Raw genomic sequence first — 23,842 nt, forward strand, 5'->3', positions numbered from 1 at the left:
TTATTAGAACCTACTGCTTGTATACGATGGAATTTCGATCTTTTTTATTGAGTATGCGGCTTTTCTCGGAAAACTATCTACTTATCTACCGAAAACAATTTATTTAGCTTATGCTGTTTATTCTATTTTTATAAGTCGCATTCATCTTGTAACGTATTTTAGACTTACCAAGTCATTTGTACACACGCGTAAAATTATTTTAAATGTAATTCTTTTGTGTCACTTTGTGTTGTAAGTCGTTCCGTTATTGTAAACTTTTTGTGATTGTTAGACATGAAATATTATTTGACAACGTAATAGCGTTTTGATGCCCAAGTTTTAGTTTCATAAAATGAAATTACTGACGGCATTGGTATTTGAAAAATCGCGATTATCTGTTCTATATTAAAAAAATTCATTTAATCCTTCCACTCGTGAAACTCGTGAAATCTTGTAATTAATCCTACCATAATGAATTTTTTTAAGTGCTACAAAAATTTATTTTGCTGTCAATAACCAAAACAAATGTGCAATGAAAAATTCTGCAAAACAAGCAGGTAATCAGTAACATTCTTTGTTTTTTTTATTAAACTCTTATTACACGATGCATATAAACGTATGTAAATAATCATTATCCAGGTATAAAAAAGAATAGTTCAAAGCCTATGTATTTACAAAAATATCTGTTTAATCAATGCAGCGGACTCTTCAGACAATTGGCTGCAAAACGTGTTCCACTCGTCCGGAAAATCTTTCTGTACGGGTACCACAAATTCTCGTACGATAGATTTTACCTCTGCAACAAACGTCATAAAAAAATAATTTTCTCGAAGTTTTCCACGGTAAATCAAGGTATATTGGATTTTGGAAGATAACAAATGGAACTTTACCATTATCGGAAGCTTTATTCTCGAATATATCGAGAGCGACCTTGAGCAAAGTTGGTATGTGTGGTCTTAGAATTGCGTGTCCATTTCGATAGAGCACAAGGACGCATTTGTAGACTGTCTTGTTCTCCTCGAGATCTTCTTTTAAGGGTAAATGACTAATAAAAACGGGAAACACCTGCTCTATCGGTATTATCGTGTGGTTGGTTATTATCAGTCGAGCGATCGCCCCGATGATATTGTCACGAGCTTGTGCACTTCTCTCGTGGCTTATCAAACCCGACAGAGCTTGCAGTATTTGAGGATAATGTCTTTTGATTAACTTATTGTAAGGAAAATTGATATTCTGCCGTGTAAAACGATATATGCATACAACATGGTCATATACTTATTACCTTGTTATTCAAGGTTTCTTCGCCTAATCTTCGGTAATTTTTAAATATAGTACATTTATCTTTACGTAACTAAGTGAAATTCTCGATAACAGCGGTAGACATATTTAGACTTGATCGACCCCAATATGCGCGCGCGCGCACACACAGACACACGCGCGCGCGGGGATTCTACCACGATATAACAAACTGATAGAATAATTTAAAATTTCAAAATCTTAAGTTGTCCTGACTAAAGGATACGAATATATGTGTTCCTTTCCAAAGAAAGCCAGTTCGCCGAGCGCAAAGATGGCATTGCTACGAACTTCGGCACTGGAATCATTCGCTAATTTGATAAAGGCTGGGAAAAATTGATGAGCAAAAGCAGGTACTTGATTGCCCAACAATGGTAAGCATTCTGCTATAGTTCCAATGCTGTACGACCTTTGAGATTCTGAGTGATGTCTTTTCTAAAAAAAATGAAAAAAACAAAATGTAGAATACTATTCATCATCATATCATGAATATATTAAAATTTAACATAAATAATCTCTGCGTACTAGTCGTTTGAGGAACATTGGAAGAACATCTTTGAAGCACAAAGCAAAGTCGTCATTAGGGACAGATCTTCCATAATTGACGAGCACCTGGCCAGCGTACTCAAAAAGCAACTCATCGTGCTCAGCTTCGCCATCGTCATCATCCTCGCCATATTCTTGATCTTGACACTGGATTCGTCCTGCGAGTTTATCGATTGTAGTAATGTCGCTAAAACGAAAGCTATAAATAAAAATCCAAAATAACTTTACCTAACATTACATCTGTAATTATATTCTTCACCGCATCTTTGTGTCCATAGCCAACGATCGCATCAGTTTTGAGCTGTTCAAGCAGTTCAGAAAGAGCATCCAAAGACTGAATCACCACATCCCTTTCCTCATCGAGACGTATAAGCTCAGAAAATTTTGGTATTAGAACTGAAAGCGCCTTTTGCGTAGCCGCTTTGCCTTCTGGCGTTTCTATCTTTGAAAAATTTACGGTAAACTGCATCAATGCATCTATAGCGGCCTTTTTAATGTCTTCTTGAGGATAGTTAACAACTTTGAGGACTTCTTCGAACGAAGATTCTAAGTATGGCATAAATGCTTCTCTGTAATAAATTGAAAATCTTCGATTTAACTATTTCGAGATAAGAACGTCTGATAAATAATGATCTTTTAGTTAAATTACTTTGTATTCTCAGCAATTTCTCTCAGAGCTAAAATAGCCTCTTCTTTTTCTTCAACATAGGCGTTCTCAACGCTGTATCCAACGAAATCTTCATCATCGTCATCCTCGTTGTCGGTATCTTCAATATCTTCCTCATCTCTATCACTTTCCTGTTGGTTGCTTAGATATACCGTTGAATCGTCGTCTTTTACATGTGTCTTAAAAAATTATTAACAATTATTCATAATTCACTAAAATATTGTAAAGCTTTAAAGATTTCGTACCAAAATTCCTTCTGAGCTTTTTACGCTTGTGATCATGTACTCGATAATGACTGGCAAAACTATCGACATCTCATTCTTCATCACAACGCTGATTGATGCTAGTAAACCATAAATTGACTTTTTTAAATCGGGGTCTTCTGTTTCTTTTAATAGATTGATACCCAATTCGAGCGATTTCATCGCCAGAGGTGCAAAATTTTGTATACCGACAGTCCTTGCCAGTACTCCTAAAGTATCTACGAAAATAAAAACAATGTATTAAGAAAAAAATGTTGCAATAAATAAAATAAATGATAAAACATTGTCTTACCGACAGCTTGTATTTGCAAGCACGCCCTCTCCTGATTATCCTTTTCGACATTCAAGTAAGGCTGTATCAATGCGATAATTTTTTCAAAGTACGGCATCATGTGCTCCTTGCTAGCATTCGCTGCAGCTCCAATAGCACTGAGAGCAAGCTCGCTAATATGCACCGGACTATTAGCATCCTCGAGTATTTCAAAAAGTATACTCATAAGATTCGGTAAATAAGGCAAAAGTCCCTCATTCAAATTCTCAGCGAACATTTCGAGAGCATAAAACATACGATCGGTCGATGGTGATTCTTTGTTCTCCTGTCTAATCTGTGTGGTAGTTTGATTGAGGTATTGTAATAAAACTGGAAGTAATTCGTCAGCATAACGACTTATGTCCGGCTGCAAGTGTTCGGAAAATTGCCCGAGAGCGAAAAGAGCTGCATTACGGACTACAGGTTGACTATTGGTAATGCCACTACAGATGCAGCTTAAGAAGGTTTCAAGATACTTGGTACGAATGTATTCCGAACAGCCTTCGGCAAGTACTGCCATGGATAAGTATGAAGCTTTACAAGCGTAAATATTACTATCTTCTAGGCCGGGTTCGATGTGTTTTAACTGAAAAAAAAGATTGTAATGCTATTATTTGACTCGAGAACACGATCCAAGATCATGACATTTGCGAAATTACTACCAAATAAGGAACCAGTTTTTCAGGAGGCAGATGTAATGCCAACAGGTCCAATGTTTGGGTTGCACTTGTAATTGGTGTGTTGTCGTCTTCACCTGTGAAATAAACTTCTTGATTTTCATCATCTGGCTTTGAGCACATTAACATAAATAGTGTATCTAAAACAAATATTTTAATTTATATTACAAAAACTGTTAACTATGTATTCAAACAAAAACTTGAATGGAAAATATTTCTTACCGACAATAGGCTCGACCAATTTGTGTTTGACAATAGCTTTTTTTTTAACTTTGGTGAGCCAACCTAAAAATATCACGGATTTTGTTCTGAGTTCTTCTTCAAGTAATTCGTTGTTGGCAATTGTTACACACATTTCAACCAAATTTCTAACATGCGGTGAAATCACTGTGGCAGCACATTCACATAATTCATCCAACAACTCAAAACCTTTGATTGCTTTTGCTTGATTTATGGCGGTCAATGAATGTATTATTTGCATTACTCGCGGCATCATATGATGGTAAGCATTTACCAACTGTAAAAAATAATTGAATATTTTGTTATTACAGAAACAGAATTAAATTGTTCAGGATATTCAAAAATTTTCTGACATCTTGATTGCCTTCTACTAAGGGTACCAAATGGAGCATAACTTCTAAAACATAACATGATACTGGATTGGCCAAGTCTGTGAATTTGTTCAATGTTTCATGTAATAAGTTCATAATAGTATTCACATGGGGTAAGAAAACATTATATGCAATTTCTGTCATTGTTGATAAAGTGAACATTCCCAGCTAAAATTTGCAATGAACTTATATTATTTAATATTTATATAAATGCTATAAAGCTACTACTTTTCCACGTACCTCTTGACTTGCAATATTAGTATCAGTAACAAGTTGTTGTATGAACTGAAAAGCTTCTGGCCAGCTATTATGAGGTAATTCATGTTCTACAATAGTTCCAATAAGTTGTGCAATTGCATTTTTAACAGACTTTTCTGGTTCATGGACAAGAGCCTAAAACATTAGTTAAAAATATTAATACAAATTCAGCAATAGATTTAAATAATTTTAGTTATTACAAATTACCTGGAGTAAAAGAGACTTGAACTCTTGCTTCACAGGATCTGGTAAATGTGTCCAATAGCTTTTCTTGCGATAACGTTTCCTGAGCAATACTGCTGCATATTGTCTCACCTAAATTTATAAATATTTCATATTTTGTAAACAGTAACTTATTGCTAAGATTAATTATTTCTGATACCTCTTTCTCTTGAGATGAAACCAAAATTTGACAAAGTGCTCGAGTGCTTTCTGGATTTTTGAGGGCTTCATTAAGTTCTGTAGTTGCCTAAAAAAATTTAATATCTTCTAATCCCATGAAGAGGATACAATCATACCGTTAAAAGCTTGTAACATGGTAGTTTTTGTTTTTTTATTTTTATGCTCAATTCAATCACTGTCATTACGTAAAGCACTATTTTATTTAAATTGAGTGAATCATAATTTATAAAATAATATAAATAAAAACATCAATTATTATTCAATATAAAATCAATATAATACAATGTAATGAGTTAAACTGCGCTTTCCATTTGTTCTAGAATAATATTTTAGAATACTAATATTCGTTATATAGTAAAATAATCTATCTATGAAATAATAACATTGTTAATCTATACAATCAAAGCAATTTTATAAAAATAACAATGAAATTTTCTATATTTATTTTATCAGGACATGGTGATACATAAAAAATAAAACACAAAATGAAATATAAAAAATGTTCCATTTCGTATAAAATATTGCACGTGTATTGAAAAAAAATCATTGAAAACACATAATGACCGATAAGGCTCCAACTAACCTGCTGGATAATCTCAGTGTCAGTAGCGAGCAATTTCTTAATGATCTCCTCCATTTTGCGATTTATTCATATACGCAAAATAATCGTCGTGTTATGTCGTTGCCGTACAATATTTTATATAAAAAATACAGCACTAAGAAAACGGTAAAGAGAAAGATCGTAGTAAAACGGGAGCCGGCTCATCTGCAACAAGTAAGGTACGGACGGAAATCCGCCGCGCGGCGCGCCACTAAAATGTATATATATGATTATACTATGTATAGTGTCGATTGATTTACACGGATGACTCAAGTTATAAGAATTCCGCACGTGTGATTTCAAGAGATACGATCGATGCATATGCGGTTTGGCGTCACCAATAAATTTCGAAAAACGTGGAGCATATTAATTAAATACTTGTTGCAATTAGTTTGTTAATATAACAAGACATGACGATAGGAAAGAAAGATGAAAATAGAATTCAATGCTCAATCACACTTGCGATAATTTAATATATATTTATTAAGAAACAATTTACAAAAGATCATAGATATTATAAGTTCTATTTTGTTGGCATGTCAAAAACTACAATATAGACAACAAATATTAAAACCTTTGTAATATAAATAATTTATTGAATCATTATCAATAAATTGAAAAACGATTTACAAGAATTTATATTTTCAATATCATAGTGAATTTGTCTATTCTTTTACTTTTCTCACAGATTTATAATTCTTTTTTGTCTCAAATTTACAATTTTGTAAAATTAACTAATTTTATAAAATACTTTGCAATGTTTATAGGCTATTTTCTGTGCATAATCATTTATATCAATGAATATAGCGTCTATATTCATTATTTGTATTAATTTTTTGTGCTCGCATGACAAACATTCCTACCATGCACAATTATCACTGTACATTTACTTTCGCCGTTATATAGCGACGTTTCAAATGTTTTCTTCTATCATACTCTTGAGCTTTGTTATAGAGTAAAACTCCAGCAATCACCAAAAGAGTTCCTGATCCTGATAATGCAGTCACTGGATTATGAAATAACAGTACTGACAACCATATTAAAAAAGCTCTTTTGGCTGTGTTAACAACACTAAAAAAAATATTTAAAATATTGTTTTTAAATTAGTAAATGTTCAGAAATTTTGTAAATTGATTACACTGATTAAAAATTCCAATCACCTATGAGTCACTGGACTAATATAATCCATAAGTACATATGCAGTGATGCTTTGAAAATGGAAAAATATACCATTCAAAATGAAGGCAGTAAGTAAATGTAAGTCAAGAGAATGTTTCAGTGTTGGCAGATTTACTAATAACAATGAAGCTGGAATTTGTACTACTATTGATGCTAAACTTGTATAAAATTGAAGCTCTGCTGGTCTGTAAGTAAAATAAAAAAGACCTATAGCTTCTTAAACTTTTTCATAATTATGATATATTTTGCACTTACGTATACTTAAAACTATCATCACTAATTAACATTTTAGAATATACATTTTGTAAGCATTCAGTTAAATTAGTAGCCATTGCTGCAATAAATCCTCTCAGATCAAAACTAATTTCATTTATTGAACAGAGAGCTAAGCCACCCATAACTGGGATTAAAGATAAGTTAACGTATAGACCTGTATATTCACCTACAAAATACATGTAATAAATACATTGTTCAACTAGATATATTAACAAGATAGATATAAACAGATAAAATAATGATAATATATAGAAATTACCTAATAAATATCTACTAATAAAAACAGTAAACAATGGAGCACTGCTTTTAATAGTTTCAGTAAAACTCACTGCCACGTAATTTAATGAAACTAATCCTAAAACTACTGTCATGAACCTTGTGCATCCTACTAGCGTCATATGTTTATAGAATCCTGGAGGCCTTGTTAATCTTGGACTTGCTTGGTACATGCCACAGGGAAAGTACATCTGTATGAACCCACATATTGCTGTCATCAACATTTGACAAGCTCCTTAAAATAAAAATAGCAATCAATGAATTTTTAAATGAATTAGATGAGATAGTGAAATTCTACAAGAAACTTTAATTACCCAAGATTGTTGGATCACCTTCCATATAGGACAATATGTACTTGTTTAGAAAAAGAGTACAGCCACTAAATATATACCATAGTATTAAAAATAATAAAGCTCTGGGGTTAGCCAGGCCACCTTTAGAATTACTGGTTAATATAATTTCATCCCTTTTTTTGTTGACATTTTCCATATAAGGTTTTGATTGACTTAGCAAGCTAGCTGAGAGATCCTCACTCTCTAGCACAACTTGCATGTAATGAGCAGAATGATTTTCCATTGTAATATCTTTGACTAAATGATTGCATCAACAATCAGTAATTTGATTCATTATTTACAATATAAAAATCACTTTGCTATGCAGGTTATACTTTCGGGATTGATTATTATTAGCTTCTCCAAACATATTGAATAAAATTAACATGTGAGGATGTATGTAACGCAACTGTCTTTTCAAACTTAAACTTTTTCCTGGTAATCATTTAGAACTGCTCGAATTTTCTCTCAAAATTACCACGAATAATGTAATAAAAATTCTCTTTCAATATACGTCGACAAATTACGGTAACCATCACTTTTATTACAAGCTGTGCAACTGCAAACACATTATTGATAACCACACACGAGTTATTATCTTTATCAGATATACACGACAGTAATAATAACAATAAACTCGCAAAAAATGCGCTACAGTTTTGTGTCGTCCGCTTGCTGTGTTTGTTTCGTTTCCTGTTTTTTTAGTGCTTGAACACAGAACACTTAAGCTACCGTTTGCATTTGTTGAAAATTGAAATTCGTCAATACCGGAAGTTCGACCTACAACTCGAAAAATCACTTCCGCATATTTGATTTAGTTGAAAAAATCTTTAATTTCATAAAGCGCGGATAATATTTTCCTCCGATCTAGCTGTAATATAGTTTAAATTTTTGTTTCTACTGCTTGATCTTACAAGGTTCCTATTTTTGAGTAAATCAATCAAAATTTTATAAGATAATTATTTATAAATTTATCAAAAATTTTTTTAAATTTGTTTCCGACATTTTAATGTGCAGAAGCAAATCCAAATAAATAATAATTGTGATTACTATTGTTTACTAGATATATGTATGTACACCCAACGTGGATTGAATCGCGACCCCCTAGTTAGGTTGGTATGAGAATTCCGTCGTTGCATCGGAACGAAGAAACCGCGGGAAAATTCAAAAATGAAAATTCGTTTTAAGATACGATAAAAAGCTAAAACGTTACTAATTTGTTTTTAGGTTTAAAATTAATTGTTTGCCGAACAATGAATTTAGATGCATGATTATTTGATTTTAGGTTTTAATTATATAATTTAAGAACGAGCGTTATACTATGGCCGATCTGAAAACCACCGTTACCGACTGAAAGTAGCACTCTATACTAACCTAACTGGGGGGGGTCGCGATTCAATTCACGCGATACAATTTAAATTATATAATTAAAACCTAAAATCAAATAATCATGCATCTAAATTCATTGTTCGGCAAACAATTAATTTTAAACCTAAAAACAAATTAGTAACGTTTTAGCTTTTTATCGTATCTTAAAACGAATTTTCATTTTTGAATTTTCCCGCGGTTTCTTCGTTCCGATGCAACGACGGAATTCTCATACCAACCTAATTGGGTGTACCCATGATTACATAGCTGGGTAAAGCTGAGATGCCGATATTCTAATACGCATGCGTGAGCACTGAGCATACTTACAATAGCGCAAGCGCATGCAGGCAATTGCAAACGGAACCTTTTTAGCTGTAACCGGTCAGCCATCTTGAAGTGAAAATCTACACGGATAAACGCAAATACACACAACTGTGCGTAGGTCGTGTCCGAATAGGTGCTAGCTTTACGGATTAATTAGATTTTCACAGACGATTTTCTTAGCAAAAAATGTGTATATTCTCGTCGTGAATCCAAATAAACAGTAAATAAACAGCCATGACGCAATTTCTGCCAGCTAATTTGCTGGCGCTGTTTGCGCCTCGAGACCCAATACCATATTTGCCACCCGCTTGTAAACTACCTCACGAGAAGAAGACTGCAGGCTACATTGGGTTGGGCGCATTCTTACAACACTTCGAGGTAAATTCGTTTGTTTCGCTGTATTTACAGTTTATAGTACTTCAGTTATTTGTAGCAAATAATTTTAGTTAGTACATATATTAACTTTTAAATGTCGCTTTTCAGGATCCTAAAGATACACCACCTCCGGTGAGAGTAGAAACTAGAGAGGAAAGGCTAGAGAGGCGAAGAAGAGAACGCAATGAGCAAGTTGCATACAAATTGGAGCAGGAAATTGCTGTATGGGATCCAGCAGGAATTCCTAATGTTACTGCTGATCCATTCAAAACACTTTTTGTAGCTAGAATAGTAAGTATTGTTAATCAGATCATTGAATATTACTATCTTATAAGCAACAAAATAATTATTGATTCTTTATATAGAATTACGACACCTCAGAATCAAAACTAAGAAGAGAATTTGAAGTGTATGGTCCCATCAAAAAGGTAGGTAAAAATCTGCAAGGGCATTAATGTTTCTGTAGTTTTGTATATTCTATGTTCTGTTTTAAAATTTCAGATCGTTATGATCCACAATACAGTGAATGGAAAGCCACGAGGGTATGCCTTTATTGAGTATGAACATGAACGAGACATGCATTGTAAGTATCCATAGAATAGATAACAACCTATTTCAAAATTCATTCCGCGTCACTCGGGTATTAGCTAGTGGATGGTGTCAGAAGCTAGGCAACATTAGTTCAAAATTAATATACTTTTACGCAATGCTAAAAAAAAAGACATTAACCAGACAGTACCATGCTCCTGATTCTCCAGGACTCGTTGTTCAATGAGTTCAAGTAACGGTAACAAATCCAACGAGCATAAAATTTGGCTATTCCTAATTAACATAGTTTTTATCTTGTTCTTGGTACAGCGTGGTGGCCGCTGCCGGTAACTAGTGTTGTTCTCTATTCCATGCAAATTCCCTGAACCTGCCTGTTATTATAGGTTTGTATGTGTGGTAAGATCCAGCATACAACAAACTTTATTTAAAATTAAGTTAGACTTTTTTTTATTTGTTTCTCTGTAATTACTAAAATTCAAGTTTCCTCCAAAAATTTTTAACCAAAGTTTGGATTAGCATTTCAATAAATTGTATTTTTGATGCAATTAACAGATTCCAGATCAGTTGATGTAAAATCTTTTGCATTCTACATTTTTTTGTTACTGTTATGAAAGTTCTGATAACTTTTATCAATACAATTTTGTGTAGAATTACTAGGTTTTATTATCAAGAAAAGGTTCAGGGACTAAACTGCTATGGTGTTCAAAGCGTAAGATGAGGAATACATTTGGTTTGTACAGTCTGGTTGCCAAGGGTACTGAAATATTCAATTATTTACTATCAAATTCAAATGGATTTATTTGTTTTCTCAATGTTTATCTTGGTTATTTTCTCTTCAATATAGCTTGAACAAATTGACTTGACAAAATGGTAATGGTCTCATTTTTATTACTGATTGAACAATTATTATTGTTAATTTTGAAACAAATTTGGGAAGTATTATTATTACACTTAACATGAAAGTAGTGCATATAAATAAAATTGCTGTACTTTGTGGATGATTAATTGGCCTAGATCACTTACATTTGAATAGAATTTCTATAGTAAACACACTTGTTTCTTTCTATAATCATTCACAAATGTATGAAGCTGATGCGGGTGATAAGAAAATGAGTATTGCGCACAATAAAAAAATCGTAAGTAAAAAAAGAAAACGCGCACCAGGTAAATTAATGAAAAATGGTCTTTGGAGAGGTACGAAAGAAAACGAAGACTGGACACGTCTTTTCATCGAATAATTCTGTCCTCGCGACTATAGTCAAGTATACCACTTACAAGTATACAATTTTATGATTCTAAAAAAAGAGTAAGATTTGTGTTAAAACGTTCCGTACGTAAGTAGTCGCGGTAGGTATTTTTGTATTTCCTATACATTTTTTTCTTGAAAATACCACAAAAACCTAGTATTTAAGGTCATTAAGTTGATTCGTGCGATTAGTAACGATATCTGCCCGGATCGGCGCGGATGCGTAATGTTTTCGACGTAAAGTGATCCGAGTTGATCGAGCAGTTCTCAAGCTGAAACAAAAAATGTCGATAATGTTGAGCCGAATTGCTCGAACCAATGAACTGGCATTTTACCGCGAAAAGTGTGTAAATCGATGTGTGTACGCGTCGACGTGCCGTTGCAAAAAAGTGCAGTCGAGTTGGCGAACCGCTTACAAACCTATTGATAATTTTAATGGCGTCAAGAACACAGAAGTCACTAGGTAAGACGACATTGAATAGTAAAATAATCCTGACCATCGTGTGGATTCGCAAACGAAAACAAAATAAGTGGCTGTCAAGTGGTTTGTCGCTCGAGAAAACAATGTAGGATTATACCCCTCAAGCATAGGTAAATCCGTGACAAAACAAACGCAAACTCTTAATGTCGAACTCAAAATCGTTTGGAGTGTAAGTCAACCAAAGAACGAAAACAAAGCAAAAGCAAAACTCGTGCTGAACGATTGCAAAGAGCAACAGAGAAACGATGAGGCGCACGATACAACCGATTACAAATTTAAATCAACAAACGCGGCTGCTTATGCCGATTAAAACAGTGGAGCATTGGTTAATGGTTTTAGCCGCTTATAAGCACGCCGACGGTAAGAAAATAGACGGTCGCCGAGTGTTGGTGGACGTGGAGCGCGCCCGCACGGTCAAGGGCTGGCTGCCAAGGAGACTCGGCGGTGGACTCGGAGGCACACGCAGAGGCGGTCCCGATGTCAATATCAAGCATTCCGGCCGCGAGGACAACGAGAGAGAGCGCGAGCGCTACAGGCTGGAGCGCGAGCGGGAGGCTGTTCGCGACAGGGACAGGTACAGTATGCAACCCTCCGCGTCGACCCGCCCTGGCTCACGTCTTCCCGTCTGCTTTACACACAGGGACAGAGATCGCGCGGACCGCGACAGGCGTCGCAGCCGCGAGCGCGAGCGTCCCAAACGCCGCTCGCGCAGCCGCTCCCGCGAGCGCAACAACGAGCGCAACAACGAGCGCAACAAGCGTCGCCGTAGCCGCGAGCGAGTCGAGCCGGAGGTCGAGGAACTGGAGCGCCCACCGCGCGATCGTCGCGAACGTGAGCGCGATCGTGGCGCTGAGCGCGATCGCAAGAGGCGGCGTTCACGAAGCAATGACCGTGAACGCGAGCGCAGTCGTCGTGATAAACGCGAGCGCGACAGGGATCGTGCTGATCGTACGGATAGGCGTGATCGCAAGGACAGACCCGACAGGATTGATAGGAACGACGAGGACGTTAAGGACATCAGGATCAAGGAGGAACCTATTGATGGTGAGTTTTTCCAATAACCTTTTTCCAACCTTCTTGCATTTCACTGTCCGTTGTGCATCAGTCAACGCTTTTTTCTATTCCGATTCATTTTCCACTGATTTGCTCATTCCATTGTCCAGTCAACCACTTTTATTTGCCAATTGTCATTTATTGCCAATATTATTGTCACTTTTTCAGATTATCCTGAATACAATCAGGAAATGTACTTTGCTCAAGTTAAGTATGAGCAAGATCCTGATGAGCCCGAAGAAAAATATCGAATTCCGGAAAATCAAAATGACCGACCGTATAACTACAACTCCGTACCGGACTATTGAACAATTTTTTCTGGCTTAAAACAAAACTTGTTCCGAATCATGAAAGAAGCGTTCTTCGTCAGGTTGGATTTCGTGACATTTGAACCATTATTTATTGACTAGTGCTTTTTAATACATATGTCAAAATATTAAAAACTTCAACTTTGAATCCTATTTTTGAACTGTAAAATAATTATTTCATTGATTAATTGTTTTAATCAGACTGTATTTCAAGCAACGTTTACTGTATGAATTTATACTGATATCCAATCTGTAAATATATAATTTTAAGTGAACGTTGTAACTACTGATTGTATATTATTCATTTATAGAAATAAAAAAATTGTCTAATTCTTACATTTCTATATTTTTTAAAAATCGTTTAATAACTATTGAGTTGTGTACAATATTGGGTTATATGAAAAGAAAATAGTCTACTTTCTTAGGCCACGGTTGAATCCTCAAAAAGCTTAAATTGATATTTCACGATTTAATGTTAGTATTCAAAATAAATTTTTTTTTTTTGACTGATATAATGATATCTTGATATAATGACTGCGCAGTTTCTTAACAAGAAGCATAGATTGACATCACATGGACATTGAACAGCTTCAAGCTTATCAAATTTAGAGAGTAAAAAGTACTTCCGACATGTGTAATACGCTTTTCCTGCTCTCACCTGACGGATTGAGCAGTAAAACAACGCATCGCGTGTACACAAGGTACTTTACTTTTAGACAATCAATGTAGCGCTGTTGCCTGCACAGGAGTCAACGTTTCACCCGCAGCATCACCTTATTTAAGGGGTGCACGTTCGATGAGTATATTGCAACACGGGAGTACAAGTATATCCAAATATGTGCACTATGTGAAATGCCGACCTCGCCTTGGTTGGCAAAATCACGTACGTATGTACGTTAAAGAGCTGATATTTTTATTTTTACTCCATTTATGAACATATCGAATCAATATATCACCATAAATAAATTGTTCCTGAAATTGAAAAATAGTTATAGCTGTTCTATTCTGAAGTCTGTCTAGTGCCACACTTGTAGTTTCAATTATATCCATTAATTTTTAATGCACACAGACTGATTTGAACTTTAAAAATTACAGATGAAAAACAGAGGTTTTATTAAAAAAATGCATGAGATTAATGTTTTGGAATTTTGTACATGCCATTAAAAAAATTATTTTTTACTCTAGATTATTGAAAAGTCAAAGAATCATAAAATAAACTGATTGTTTACTGGAAATTTGGGTACTTACAAAGCCATTTCAATTGCAAGGGTTACAAAAACTAAGACTATATTTATTATTTTATTACAACTAATTAAAAGCTGTAAATTTTGCTTATACATCATTTAACAAAATACTGAAATTTATTAAGATTTAAAAATATAACAATGACTATTTTTTAATATATATAGTATATTGTTCTTTCTTTCATTAATTATACAAATGTGGTAAGTTTAAATGGAAAATATATAAATATTAGCTATTACAAAATAGTTGATTCTGCAGATAAGAAATTCTAATTGTTGTGTACAATTAGCTTTTGTGCTTGTTAAACTTCTATCTTAGAAATTAATGAGAATAGATAAAAATTATTTACCTAACTTAATCTAGTTGAAAAATATACACAATGTTTTTTGAAATTTAAAGAACTATCAATTTTCTAGAGCTTTAGCTACTTAAATACAATTATTGATGATTAATTAATAATTGCACATTCCATGGCACCAAAGCATATAAAAAACTATAAATTGTATAAAGTGAAAGTCAATTTATAAAGAAATTATTGACCAATTAAAGAGCAAGGCTTTTCATATTTGACTCTGGTCAGTGCTACATATGAACGGGATGTTGCCAAGTCCTGCCATCCCACTGGTCCTTTTTCACAATCGGCACAGGCCAAGTATCTGATATTTCCCACTTTGTATGAGGCACCAATATTTTCAAAATTATGAATCTCATCAACTAACCAGTAATTGCTAATTTCTTCTTTTTCATTTATGTTCTCATTAACTTTACATACAATATGTGGTAGAGAAAACTAAAGTAAATGTAAAACATATTTTTAAATATTTATAAATATTAGTAGATGTAAAAAATATTTGTACTCAGCAATTATATGTATTAATAAACAAATTAATTTACTTACATCAATATTTATAAACGTAGCGACTCCTTTATTTAACATCTTTGATGGACAAAATGTACAAAAAATTGTCTCTGCATTTTTTCCTTGTGAGTCAGTTTTAGCAACAGAATTATCATTGTCTACCATTGTTGAATTAGTAAAATAAAACTTTTTACGTTTTAAAAACTGTAAAAACAATGGGAATATTATTTCCAATTACACACGCACACACACACACACACACATACATATTAGATATATAAAGTTGTTAACCTAACTTTTTACGGCATAAATATCAACAGATAACAATCGTGTCAATGACTACATGTGATTTATGCAATTAATGATGTCTACATGGGGGGTTTTACAGAACGATTCTGACACTTCCAAATACTGACATGATTTATGACACATGACTAGTCATTAGACTACTGCGCAGCCATCCCTGCGCAGGTTAGTTCTATAGGGATATGAAAAATACGTAAATTAATTATTAAATGTAAATCTGAAATGAGTAAAGTACTATTCATTTTATATCAAGATTATTGAATTTTGAATCTATATATTTTAATTAATTAACATGTTTCTCATTTTTGTTTTCAAAATACATGCTTTTCATAAATTTCTATAGAACTAGAGTCTACGCATTGATGACTAGAGCCCCGGTCACATAGGTACACCCAACGTGGATTGAATCGCGACCCCCCAGTTAGGTTGGTATGAGAATTCCGTCGTTGCATTGAACGAAGAAACCGCGGGAAAATTCAAAAATGAAAATTCGTTTTAAGATACGATAAAAAGCTAAAACGTTACTAATTTGTTTTTAGGTTTAAAATTAATTGTTTGCCGAACAATGAATTTAGATGCATGATTATTTGATTTTAGGTTTTAATTATATAATTTATGAACGAGCGTTATACTATGGCCGATCAGAAAACCACCGTTACAGACTTAAAGTAGCAGTCAAAATCAAAGCTCGAATAGCAGACCTGAAAAAGTCTGTTTATACGTGTCTATTTTAAATGTTTCTTCCGAGTTTCTTGTGCTTTTACCTGCTTTTGCTTCAGCAAAGATTTATCGTTATGCTGGCATTTAGATAAGTTATTATTTATTTATTTATTTACTATCTACAATAGAAAATAAAAACATGTTACTTTGTGAATGTTCTTTTTTTTTGCAGGAGTTTTTATTTCAGCAGGATCTGAAAACCACCGTTACCGACTAAAAGTAGCACTCTACTAACCTAACTTGGGGGGTTGCGAGTCAATTCACGCGATACAATTTAAATTATATAATTAAAACCTAAAATCAAATAATCATGCATCTAAATTCATTGTTCGGCAAACAATTAATTTTAAACCTAAAAACAAATTAGTAACGTTTTAGCTTTTTATCGTATCTTAAAACGAATTTTCATTTTTGAATATTCCCGCGGTTTCTTCGTTCCGATGCAACGACGGAATTTTCATACCAACCTAACTGGGGGGGTCGCGATTCAATCCACGTTGGGTGTACATACATACATACATACATACGGATGCGGACGGATACGGACGCGAATCGCAACTCTAGTAACATTACTAAAAATATCTAGTTCGGTTATTTAGTACCAACACTACCGGTAGTGAGCAAAAGTGACTATTGTTGGTACTATCAAAATTTTTAGCGATTTGTACGCGTTTGTACGCCCTCGAACGCGCGCATATGCGGATATGTGGCGAGGGCCTTACTTGCACATTAGGCCCCGGTCCCATAGATACGTACGGATGCGGACGGATACGGACGCGAATCGCAACTCTAGTAACATCACTAAAAATATCTAGTTCGATTATTTAGTACCAACACTACCGGTAGTGAGCAAAAGTAACTGTTGTTTAAAACTGTAGCGCCGAACGTACCACATTTAATGGACGCTTATCTAACCTTTACATTATTGCAGTCTATAAGATGGCAAGTGATAGAGAATTGATAGACTTTCAACTACAATTAGTGGAATTAGGCCTTAATTTTATGGAAGTACTTGAATATATGAGAAGAAGAAAATATATATAAATGATATGTATTAACCATCCCAAAAGCTTTTTTTACATTAGCATACTCATCAATAAGCAATATTCATGAGAATTTGAAAAGTAAATTGTAGACCTGACATTTGAACATTAAATGTGGTACGTTCGGCGCTACAGTTTTAAACAACAGTTACTTTTGCTCACTACCGGTAGTGTTGGTACTAAATAATCGAACTAGATATTTTTAGTGATGTTACTGGAGTTGCGATTCGCGTCCGTATCCGTCCGCATTCATACGTAGCTATGGGACCGAGGTCTTACCTAATATAACACTCTAAAATTAATAAAATGACTACTTATTGTATTACAAAGCAGTTTTATTATCAACGCCAGTGTTAAATAGTCATTGTATTGATTTTAGTGTTATGTTATAGTTAATGTGTAATTAAAGCGTTATGTTTTGATTATTCGAAGTAAATTTATCATAGTGACTTTTCTATATAAGGTGGCATTATAAAATATAACTAAACACTTTTAGTGATTTTTACGCGGTCGTAAGCATCTGAACCTGAACGCGAAAATGATTGAAACGACCCTGGCAGAAAAATGATTGATTTAAAAAAAAAATTATATACCATTACCTTTGTCTTAATTTGTACCACCCGAAAATTCATTTTTTGGAATTTGTACCCCCCCAAAATTTTGAAAAAAAGCGAAAAAAACGATATTGCGGAAAACTCATACTCCTGGCAGAAAAATGATTGATATCATAAAAGAAAAAAATACCACTAGTTTCATTTTAATTTGTACCATCAGAAAAATGCTTTTTTAGAATTTGTACCCTCTCTAAAAATAGAGAAAAAAAAGATTTTCGTAGGGTAGATTAGCAATTCAAATTAACGTATTACTGCGCATGCGCGGCGGAAAATCTATCTTCCAGCAGAAAAATATGCGATTTAAAAAAAAAATATATATGAATGCCTTCTTCTTAATTTGTACCATCTAAAAAATACATAAAACTAATTTGTATCCTTGTAGAATTTGAATAATACAATGTTTTTTGTGCGACTGTAATACTGATAAATTTTACAGGAAAATCTTTTATTTCTTAAGAAAAAAATATATTTCTAGCTTTACCTTAAATTTTACCCACTGAAAATAGTTTTATTGTAATTTTTACACTCTAAAATTTAATTAGACATGTTAATATACAAAGTCCTAAGTTAATGTGTGTTCTTAAACTCCTACATCCAAAAACAGCTGATTACTCGGATGATAAAGTAGGAAACTCTGATAGGAAAAATATTTATTTCCGACAACAAAATACACCACCAGCCTTGCCTCAATCAGTACCATTTAAAAAAATAGTTATTTTGGTATTTGAACCCCTCGAAAATATTGAGAAAAAAATCAATTCGTAGTCTAATTCGACGATTCTAATTTCGTGTTTTCCGCGCTGCGGAAAATCTCTTTTCTCGGCGGAAAAATCGTGAAATTTTAATGTATTACGTTATGAATGTCTTCTTCTTAATTTGTACCATCTACGAAATCCAAAAATATAATTTGTACCCCTGTAGAATTTGAATTATACAGCGTTTTTCATAGAAACACAGTAAAATGCAAAAAATTAATAAAATTTGTGATCCTGGCAAAAAAATGGTGAATTTTCTTAAAAAATTTTAAGTAAATAGCTTTATGTCTATTTGGACTATTCAAAATTATCTAAATTTTCTTTTCTGTACCCCTCCAAATTTCAAATCCAAAATTATATTGAAGTTATAAGAGCTGCATTAATACCTATTAATACAGCTGTATTAATTAATAGGAATGGGTTATTTCAGAAAATAACCCATTCCTATTAATAAATAAAATTGCGCAGAGTTATAAATAACTTTTGCTATTTTTGTTAACCACGCGCAGTTTTTCTGTAATTCCTTTATTACGGTTGTATTAATTAATAGAAATGGGTTACTTCAGAAAATAACCCATTCCTATTAATGAGAGCAGCATTAATAGGAATGGGTTATTTTCTGAAATAACCCATTCTTTGATAAAAATGGGTTATTTTCCAAAATAACCCATTCCTATTAATACAGCTCATATAACTTCAATATAATTTTGGATTTAGAAATTGGGGGGGGGGGGGGGGGTACAGAAAAGAAAACTTAGATAATTTTGAATAGTCAAAATAGACATAAAGCTATTTACTTAAAATTTTTTAAGAAAATTCACCATTTTTCTGCCAGGATCACAAATTTTATTAATTTTTTGCATTTTACTGTGTTTCTATGAAAAACGCTGTATAATTTAAATTCTACAGGGGTACAAATTATATTTTTGGATTTCGTAGATGGTACAAATTAAGAAGAAGACATTCATAACGTAATACATTAAAATTTCACGATTTTTCCGCCGAGAAAAGAGATTTTCCGCAGCGCGGAAAACACGAAATTAGAATCGTCGAATTAGACTACGAATTGATTTTTTTCTCAATATTTTCGAGGGGTTCAAATACCAAAATAACTATTTTTTTAAATGGTACTGATTGAGGCAAGGCTGGTGGTGTATTTTGTTGTCGGAAATAAATATTTTTCCTATCAGAGTTTCCTACTTTATCATCCGAGTAATCAGCTGTTTTTGGATGTAGGAGTTTAAGAACACACATTAACTTAGGACTTTGTATATTAACATGTCTAATTAAATTTTAGAGTGTAAAAATTACAATAAAACTATTTTCAGTGGGTAAAATTTAAGGTAAAGCTAGAAATATATTTTTTTCTTAAGAAATAAAAGATTTTCCTGTAAAATTTATCAGTATTACAGTCGCACAAAAAACATTGTATTATTCAAATTCTACAAGGATACAAATTAGTTTTATGTATTTTTTAGATGGTACAAATTAAGAAGAAGGCATTCATATATATTTTTTTTTTAAATCGCATATTTTTCTGCTGGAAGATAGATTTTCCGCCGCGCATGCGCAGTAATACGTTAATTTGAATTGCTAATCTACCCTACGAAAATCTTTTTTTTCTCTATTTTTAGAGAGGGTACAAATTCTAAAAAAGCATTTTTCTGATGGTACAAATTAAAATGAAACTAGTGGTATTTTTTTCTTTTATGATATCAATCATTTTTCTGCCAGGAGTATGAGTTTTCCGCAATATCGTTTTTTTCGCTTTTTTTCAAAATTTTGGGGGGGTACAAATTCCAAAAAATGAATTTTCGGGTGGTACAAATTAAGACAAAGGTAATGGTATATAATTTTTTTTTTAAATCAATCATTTTTCTGCCAGGGTCGTTTCGATGCGAAAATGTGGCCAAAACGGCCTATAGTCAGATTTCATATTATTTTTAAAGTTGTTAGATGCTTCTATAAACACCCTTTATATGTACCTACAAATAATGGAATCGGTTAAATCTAACTTCATCTAAAAAATATTCAAATCTAGGAACTTCTTAGGAATTGTCTACATAAGAGCCATCGAATATTGGACACCAGACATGTACGAAGGTGTAAAAATTAATTAATTATTTGACCTTAATTTGTAAAATAAAAATAAATGTTGCACATGATTTTTTCAGACCACGTACAAATCTTCTTTGGTAAAATAATGATAAACAATTTGTTTCTTACCTCAGCGTTCGTCCAACACCCGATGTCCAATAGCTCTTATGTAGAAAGTTCCTTAACTTAGTCCTTAACATTATAATCTTTTATGTTATTATTTTATTAATATATTTTACAAAAATATTTCAATGTAAATAAAATGACTATAATATTTTTGATCCTGTTTATTATTTTTATGGAGATATGATACACCCACGCACATTTTATTTTCAAAATTAATTTTGAATACCATTAGTGCTATATATAGTGGACATCTTTTTCTATTTGACATGAACCAGTGAAGAAATGTTATGAGTGCACAAAGTTGAAAATATTTATGAAAATGGTTTTGTTAAAATTATGAAACTATTGTTACATTTTATATTTCCAAATGATATAGTCTTAGTCCACGATAATTTTTCTTTCATATTAAAATTTATAAGTATAATTTCAGAACAATCTGATAAAATATTTAATTTGAAAGCCAAATAGCTTAGTTTGATTTTCAATTACTGATATTTATGATTTTAATATATTTGATGTGATTAGTTTATGAGAAAAAGTGGTATGAAGAGTTACATATTTTTACATACTTTGTTATTTTTTTGTTTTTTTTTTTACACAGGTGATTGTTATAACTTTTAGTGTAAACAATGGTAATAAATTTTTGTGTATATAGAAACTGAAAAGCAACAATTTCTTGTCAGCCTACATGAATGACATTCTTATTGTATGAACATACAATTACATTGATTTGCTCGTGACACAATTTATAAATTCTATTATTTTTCTCTTACATGTACGTGCACGCATGTATATATTCATACAAATTTTTATCTAATAAATATAAGTAATGTATGAATGGTTGAGGGATAATGCAATACTCTTATGAATCAGTTGTTACACAGCAGATATCAGAAAACTTGTTGATTGAACCATCAATTAAATACATCTGATTGTACACCAGTACATATTTTAGAATTGTAAGAAAGAGTGAATAATAGATTGTATAAATAAATATATACTTAAATATACTTTATAAAAAAAGGATGGAATCATTTATTTTTTTCTTTTTTCAATTTTGACTTTTTCTACATAATCATTTTATCAAATGGAATTCCATAACAAAATCTCAAAAACAAAAAAAAAATTAAATCGTTTGTCGGCTTGCTCTAAAATAAACTTTTTTTTAAGTTTTTTCCTTTTTTGAAGGTAAACAATGGTTCGATGCACACACTTTGTAACTAGTTTAACTAGCAATAGATTATATTAAAACAGTGCCAGTGCCAAACCCAACCTTATGCAGACAAGTATATATACCTAGCATAATAAACAAGAACACAACAAACTTGGCATACACAAATACATCGTCAACATGTAAAGTGGTATGTCATTGAATCATTCTATTCTCTCAACATGCCAGCACAAATCTACCCTCTTTCTCTTTGAATTAGCCTTTTAATATCTATCATCTGTAGAACAGTCTTGAGAAGCAGTTTTTATCTTGATGGTTTGTCCATCTCCAAGCTTGATTAATAAATGTGCCTTTTTCAATAGAGAAACCAAGTTTTGATAGATACATATTTCTTTCTCCATTCACTAATGATACACATATATAAATCTTGCACAAACGAATCAAAATTCAAGGATTTGGCTACTGGGATTTATTATTGATAAGTCTTCACAAGGTCATGAATAAACCAAGAAAGAGAAACATCTATGGTAAATGAGCATGAAAGTGAGTTGTCAGTGTGTGTGGCTTAATGTTGAAAGAAGTTTCTCAAAAAGCATAGAACAGAGAATGAGCACAGAAAATTTTTTTTGAATGGGAATAGATAGAGAAAGAGAGAGAGAGTGAGAGAGAGAGAGAAAGAGAGAGAGAGAGAGAGAAAGAAAGAGAGAGAGAATCATAAGGTGACTCCAGCTTATCCACTCTTGAACAGAAGAATTGCCACTTGGCCCAGGTAGAAGTAGATAAAGTGTCGCGTCTCGTGCGTGACGTAGCTACCGAAGTTCCTGCCGACGATGCAATGCCATGTCGGGTTGTACTTTTTGTCGAACTCCTTCTTTATAAAGGCTGCAATGTCCTGCAAGCGAAACAGCCACGAGGTTTTTACCATTTAGAAGTTGCTCAACTCAATAATGTATCACGTAAGTGCAGCTTCTCTCTTACCTTCTCGATGTTGTACTTCTCGAGTGCCTGGGTCGCGCAATCAACGGCGTCCTGCTGCATCTCCTCCGACATATCGGCATTCTTGATAACAGCCTTGCGGTCCGACATCTTGCTTGTTCTGCAACAATATCACAAAGCATATAATTAAAAAAAAGGGTCAATAAAAATTTCTTTTCTCTGCCGCGTGCTCTTTGTGTGCTTGTGTACGGCTCGTCAAGGATATATAATCAACCTGCTGATATGCTGCTGCTCGCGCGCAATTCTTACAGTAGCAGTGAGCAGCAGCGCGGCCGGCATGAATATCAAGACTGAATCTCACGAGATGTTTTGTCGATAATCGCGTGATGAAAAGTGGGTCATTGGTTGCTTACCTGGAGTAGTTGTATGTGAGTGTGTGGTGAAGGATTTTCGGACACTTGAAAATTTGAAGCTCGACCGGCTATGCCTGCAAGTCGAGTCAGTCAAAAGTCACTTCTCACACGCTCACTCTCTGCTGCTGCTTGCCGCCAACGATCTACTGCTCCGTACACCAGCACTAGGCAGAGCGGTTA

General features: G+C 33.3%; 4 protein-coding genes across 4 annotated transcripts; 1 reads left to right on the top strand and 3 right to left on the bottom strand.

Annotated features, from left to right (window-relative positions):
• Window positions 1-341: 341 nt before the first annotated feature.
• On the bottom strand, window positions 342-6,050 carry LOC131671237 (importin-4-like). The gene is made up of 15 exons (XM_058947503.1): window positions 5,593-6,050; window positions 4,990-5,076; window positions 4,815-4,922; window positions 4,590-4,742; window positions 4,332-4,517; window positions 3,961-4,255; window positions 3,724-3,878; window positions 3,044-3,647; window positions 2,734-2,969; window positions 2,471-2,667; window positions 2,050-2,390; window positions 1,801-1,979; window positions 1,502-1,710; window positions 870-1,177; window positions 342-775 (listed from the first exon to the last, which is right to left on the bottom strand). Exons 1-15 carry the CDS (start codon window positions 5,644-5,646, stop codon window positions 651-653), a joined length of 3,237 nt encoding a protein of 1,078 aa, XP_058803486.1. The 5' UTR covers window positions 5,647-6,050; the 3' UTR covers window positions 342-650.
• A 91-nt stretch (window positions 6,051-6,141) lies between these two features.
• On the bottom strand, window positions 6,142-8,413 carry LOC131671261 (solute carrier family 35 member E2A-like). Its single transcript, XM_058947550.1, has 5 exons — window positions 7,656-8,413; window positions 7,325-7,576; window positions 7,045-7,231; window positions 6,771-6,974; window positions 6,142-6,681 (listed from the first exon to the last, which is right to left on the bottom strand). Exons 1-5 carry the CDS (start codon window positions 7,915-7,917, stop codon window positions 6,486-6,488), a joined length of 1,101 nt encoding a protein of 366 aa, XP_058803533.1. The 5' UTR covers window positions 7,918-8,413; the 3' UTR covers window positions 6,142-6,485.
• A 998-nt stretch (window positions 8,414-9,411) lies between these two features.
• Window positions 9,412-13,709, top strand: LOC131671252 (U1 small nuclear ribonucleoprotein 70 kDa). Its single transcript, XM_058947537.1, has 7 exons — window positions 9,412-9,743; window positions 9,849-10,031; window positions 10,106-10,168; window positions 10,242-10,323; window positions 12,356-12,590; window positions 12,657-13,060; window positions 13,238-13,709. The coding sequence occupies exons 1-7, from the start codon at window positions 9,600-9,602 to the stop codon at window positions 13,375-13,377; spliced, it is 1,251 nt and encodes a 416-aa protein (XP_058803520.1). The 5' UTR covers window positions 9,412-9,599; the 3' UTR covers window positions 13,378-13,709.
• Window positions 13,710-22,767: 9,058 nt separating this feature from the next.
• On the bottom strand, window positions 22,768-23,819 carry LOC131671250 (dynein light chain 2, cytoplasmic). Its single transcript, XM_058947533.1, has 3 exons — window positions 23,663-23,819; window positions 23,292-23,409; window positions 22,768-23,205 (listed from the first exon to the last, which is right to left on the bottom strand). The coding sequence occupies exons 2-3, from the start codon at window positions 23,397-23,399 to the stop codon at window positions 23,044-23,046; spliced, it is 270 nt and encodes an 89-aa protein (XP_058803516.1). The 5' UTR covers window positions 23,400-23,409; window positions 23,663-23,819; the 3' UTR covers window positions 22,768-23,043.
• Window positions 23,820-23,842: the final 23 nt, after the last annotated feature.

The sequence above is a fragment of the Phymastichus coffea genome, unplaced genomic scaffold (genome assembly GCF_024137745.1).
Source record: "Phymastichus coffea isolate CEN01 unplaced genomic scaffold, Cenicafe_Pcof_1.1 PCOF00122, whole genome shotgun sequence".
NCBI classification, from domain to species: domain Eukaryota; kingdom Metazoa; phylum Arthropoda; class Insecta; order Hymenoptera; family Eulophidae; genus Phymastichus; species Phymastichus coffea.

What these genes read in the sequence shown, in the direction of transcription:
- LOC131671252 (XM_058947537.1), top strand. Translation starts at nt 9,600, where the DNA reads ATGACGCAATTTCTGCCAGCTAATTTGCTGGCGCTGTTTGCGCCTCGA. An exon ending in TGTATGGTCCCATCAAAAAG is followed by an intron (nt 10,169 to 10,241) that starts GTAGGTAAAAAT and finishes TTAAAATTTCAG; the next exon opens with ATCGTTATGATCCACAATAC. An exon ending in CAAGGAGGAACCTATTGATG is followed by an intron (nt 13,061 to 13,237) that starts GTGAGTTTTTCC and finishes TCACTTTTTCAG; the next exon opens with ATTATCCTGAATACAATCAG.
- LOC131671250 (XM_058947533.1), bottom strand. Translation starts at nt 23,399, where the DNA reads ATGTCGGACCGCAAGGCTGTTATCAAGAATGCCGATATGTCGGAGGAG. An exon ending in AGAAGTACAACATCGAGAAG is followed by an intron (nt 23,206 to 23,291) that starts GTAAGAGAGAAG and finishes TTTCGCTTGCAG; the next exon opens with GACATTGCAGCCTTTATAAA.
- LOC131671237 (XM_058947503.1), bottom strand. Translation starts at nt 5,646, where the DNA reads ATGGAGGAGATCATTAAGAAATTGCTCGCTACTGACACTGAGATTATC. An exon ending in CTTGCAAATACAAGCTGTCG is followed by an intron (nt 2,970 to 3,043) that starts GTAAGACAATGT and finishes TTATTTTCGTAG; the next exon opens with ATACTTTAGGAGTACTGGCA. An exon ending in AAAGCTCAGAAGGAATTTTG is followed by an intron (nt 2,668 to 2,733) that starts GTACGAAATCTT and finishes TAATTTTTTAAG; the next exon opens with ACACATGTAAAAGACGACGA.
- LOC131671261 (XM_058947550.1), bottom strand. Translation starts at nt 7,917, where the DNA reads ATGGAAAATCATTCTGCTCATTACATGCAAGTTGTGCTAGAGAGTGAG. An exon ending in AGGTGATCCAACAATCTTGG is followed by an intron (nt 7,577 to 7,655) that starts GTAATTAAAGTT and finishes TTTTATTTTAAG; the next exon opens with GAGCTTGTCAAATGTTGATG. An exon ending in GATGATAGTTTTAAGTATAC is followed by an intron (nt 6,975 to 7,044) that starts GTAAGTGCAAAA and finishes TTTTACTTACAG; the next exon opens with ACCAGCAGAGCTTCAATTTT.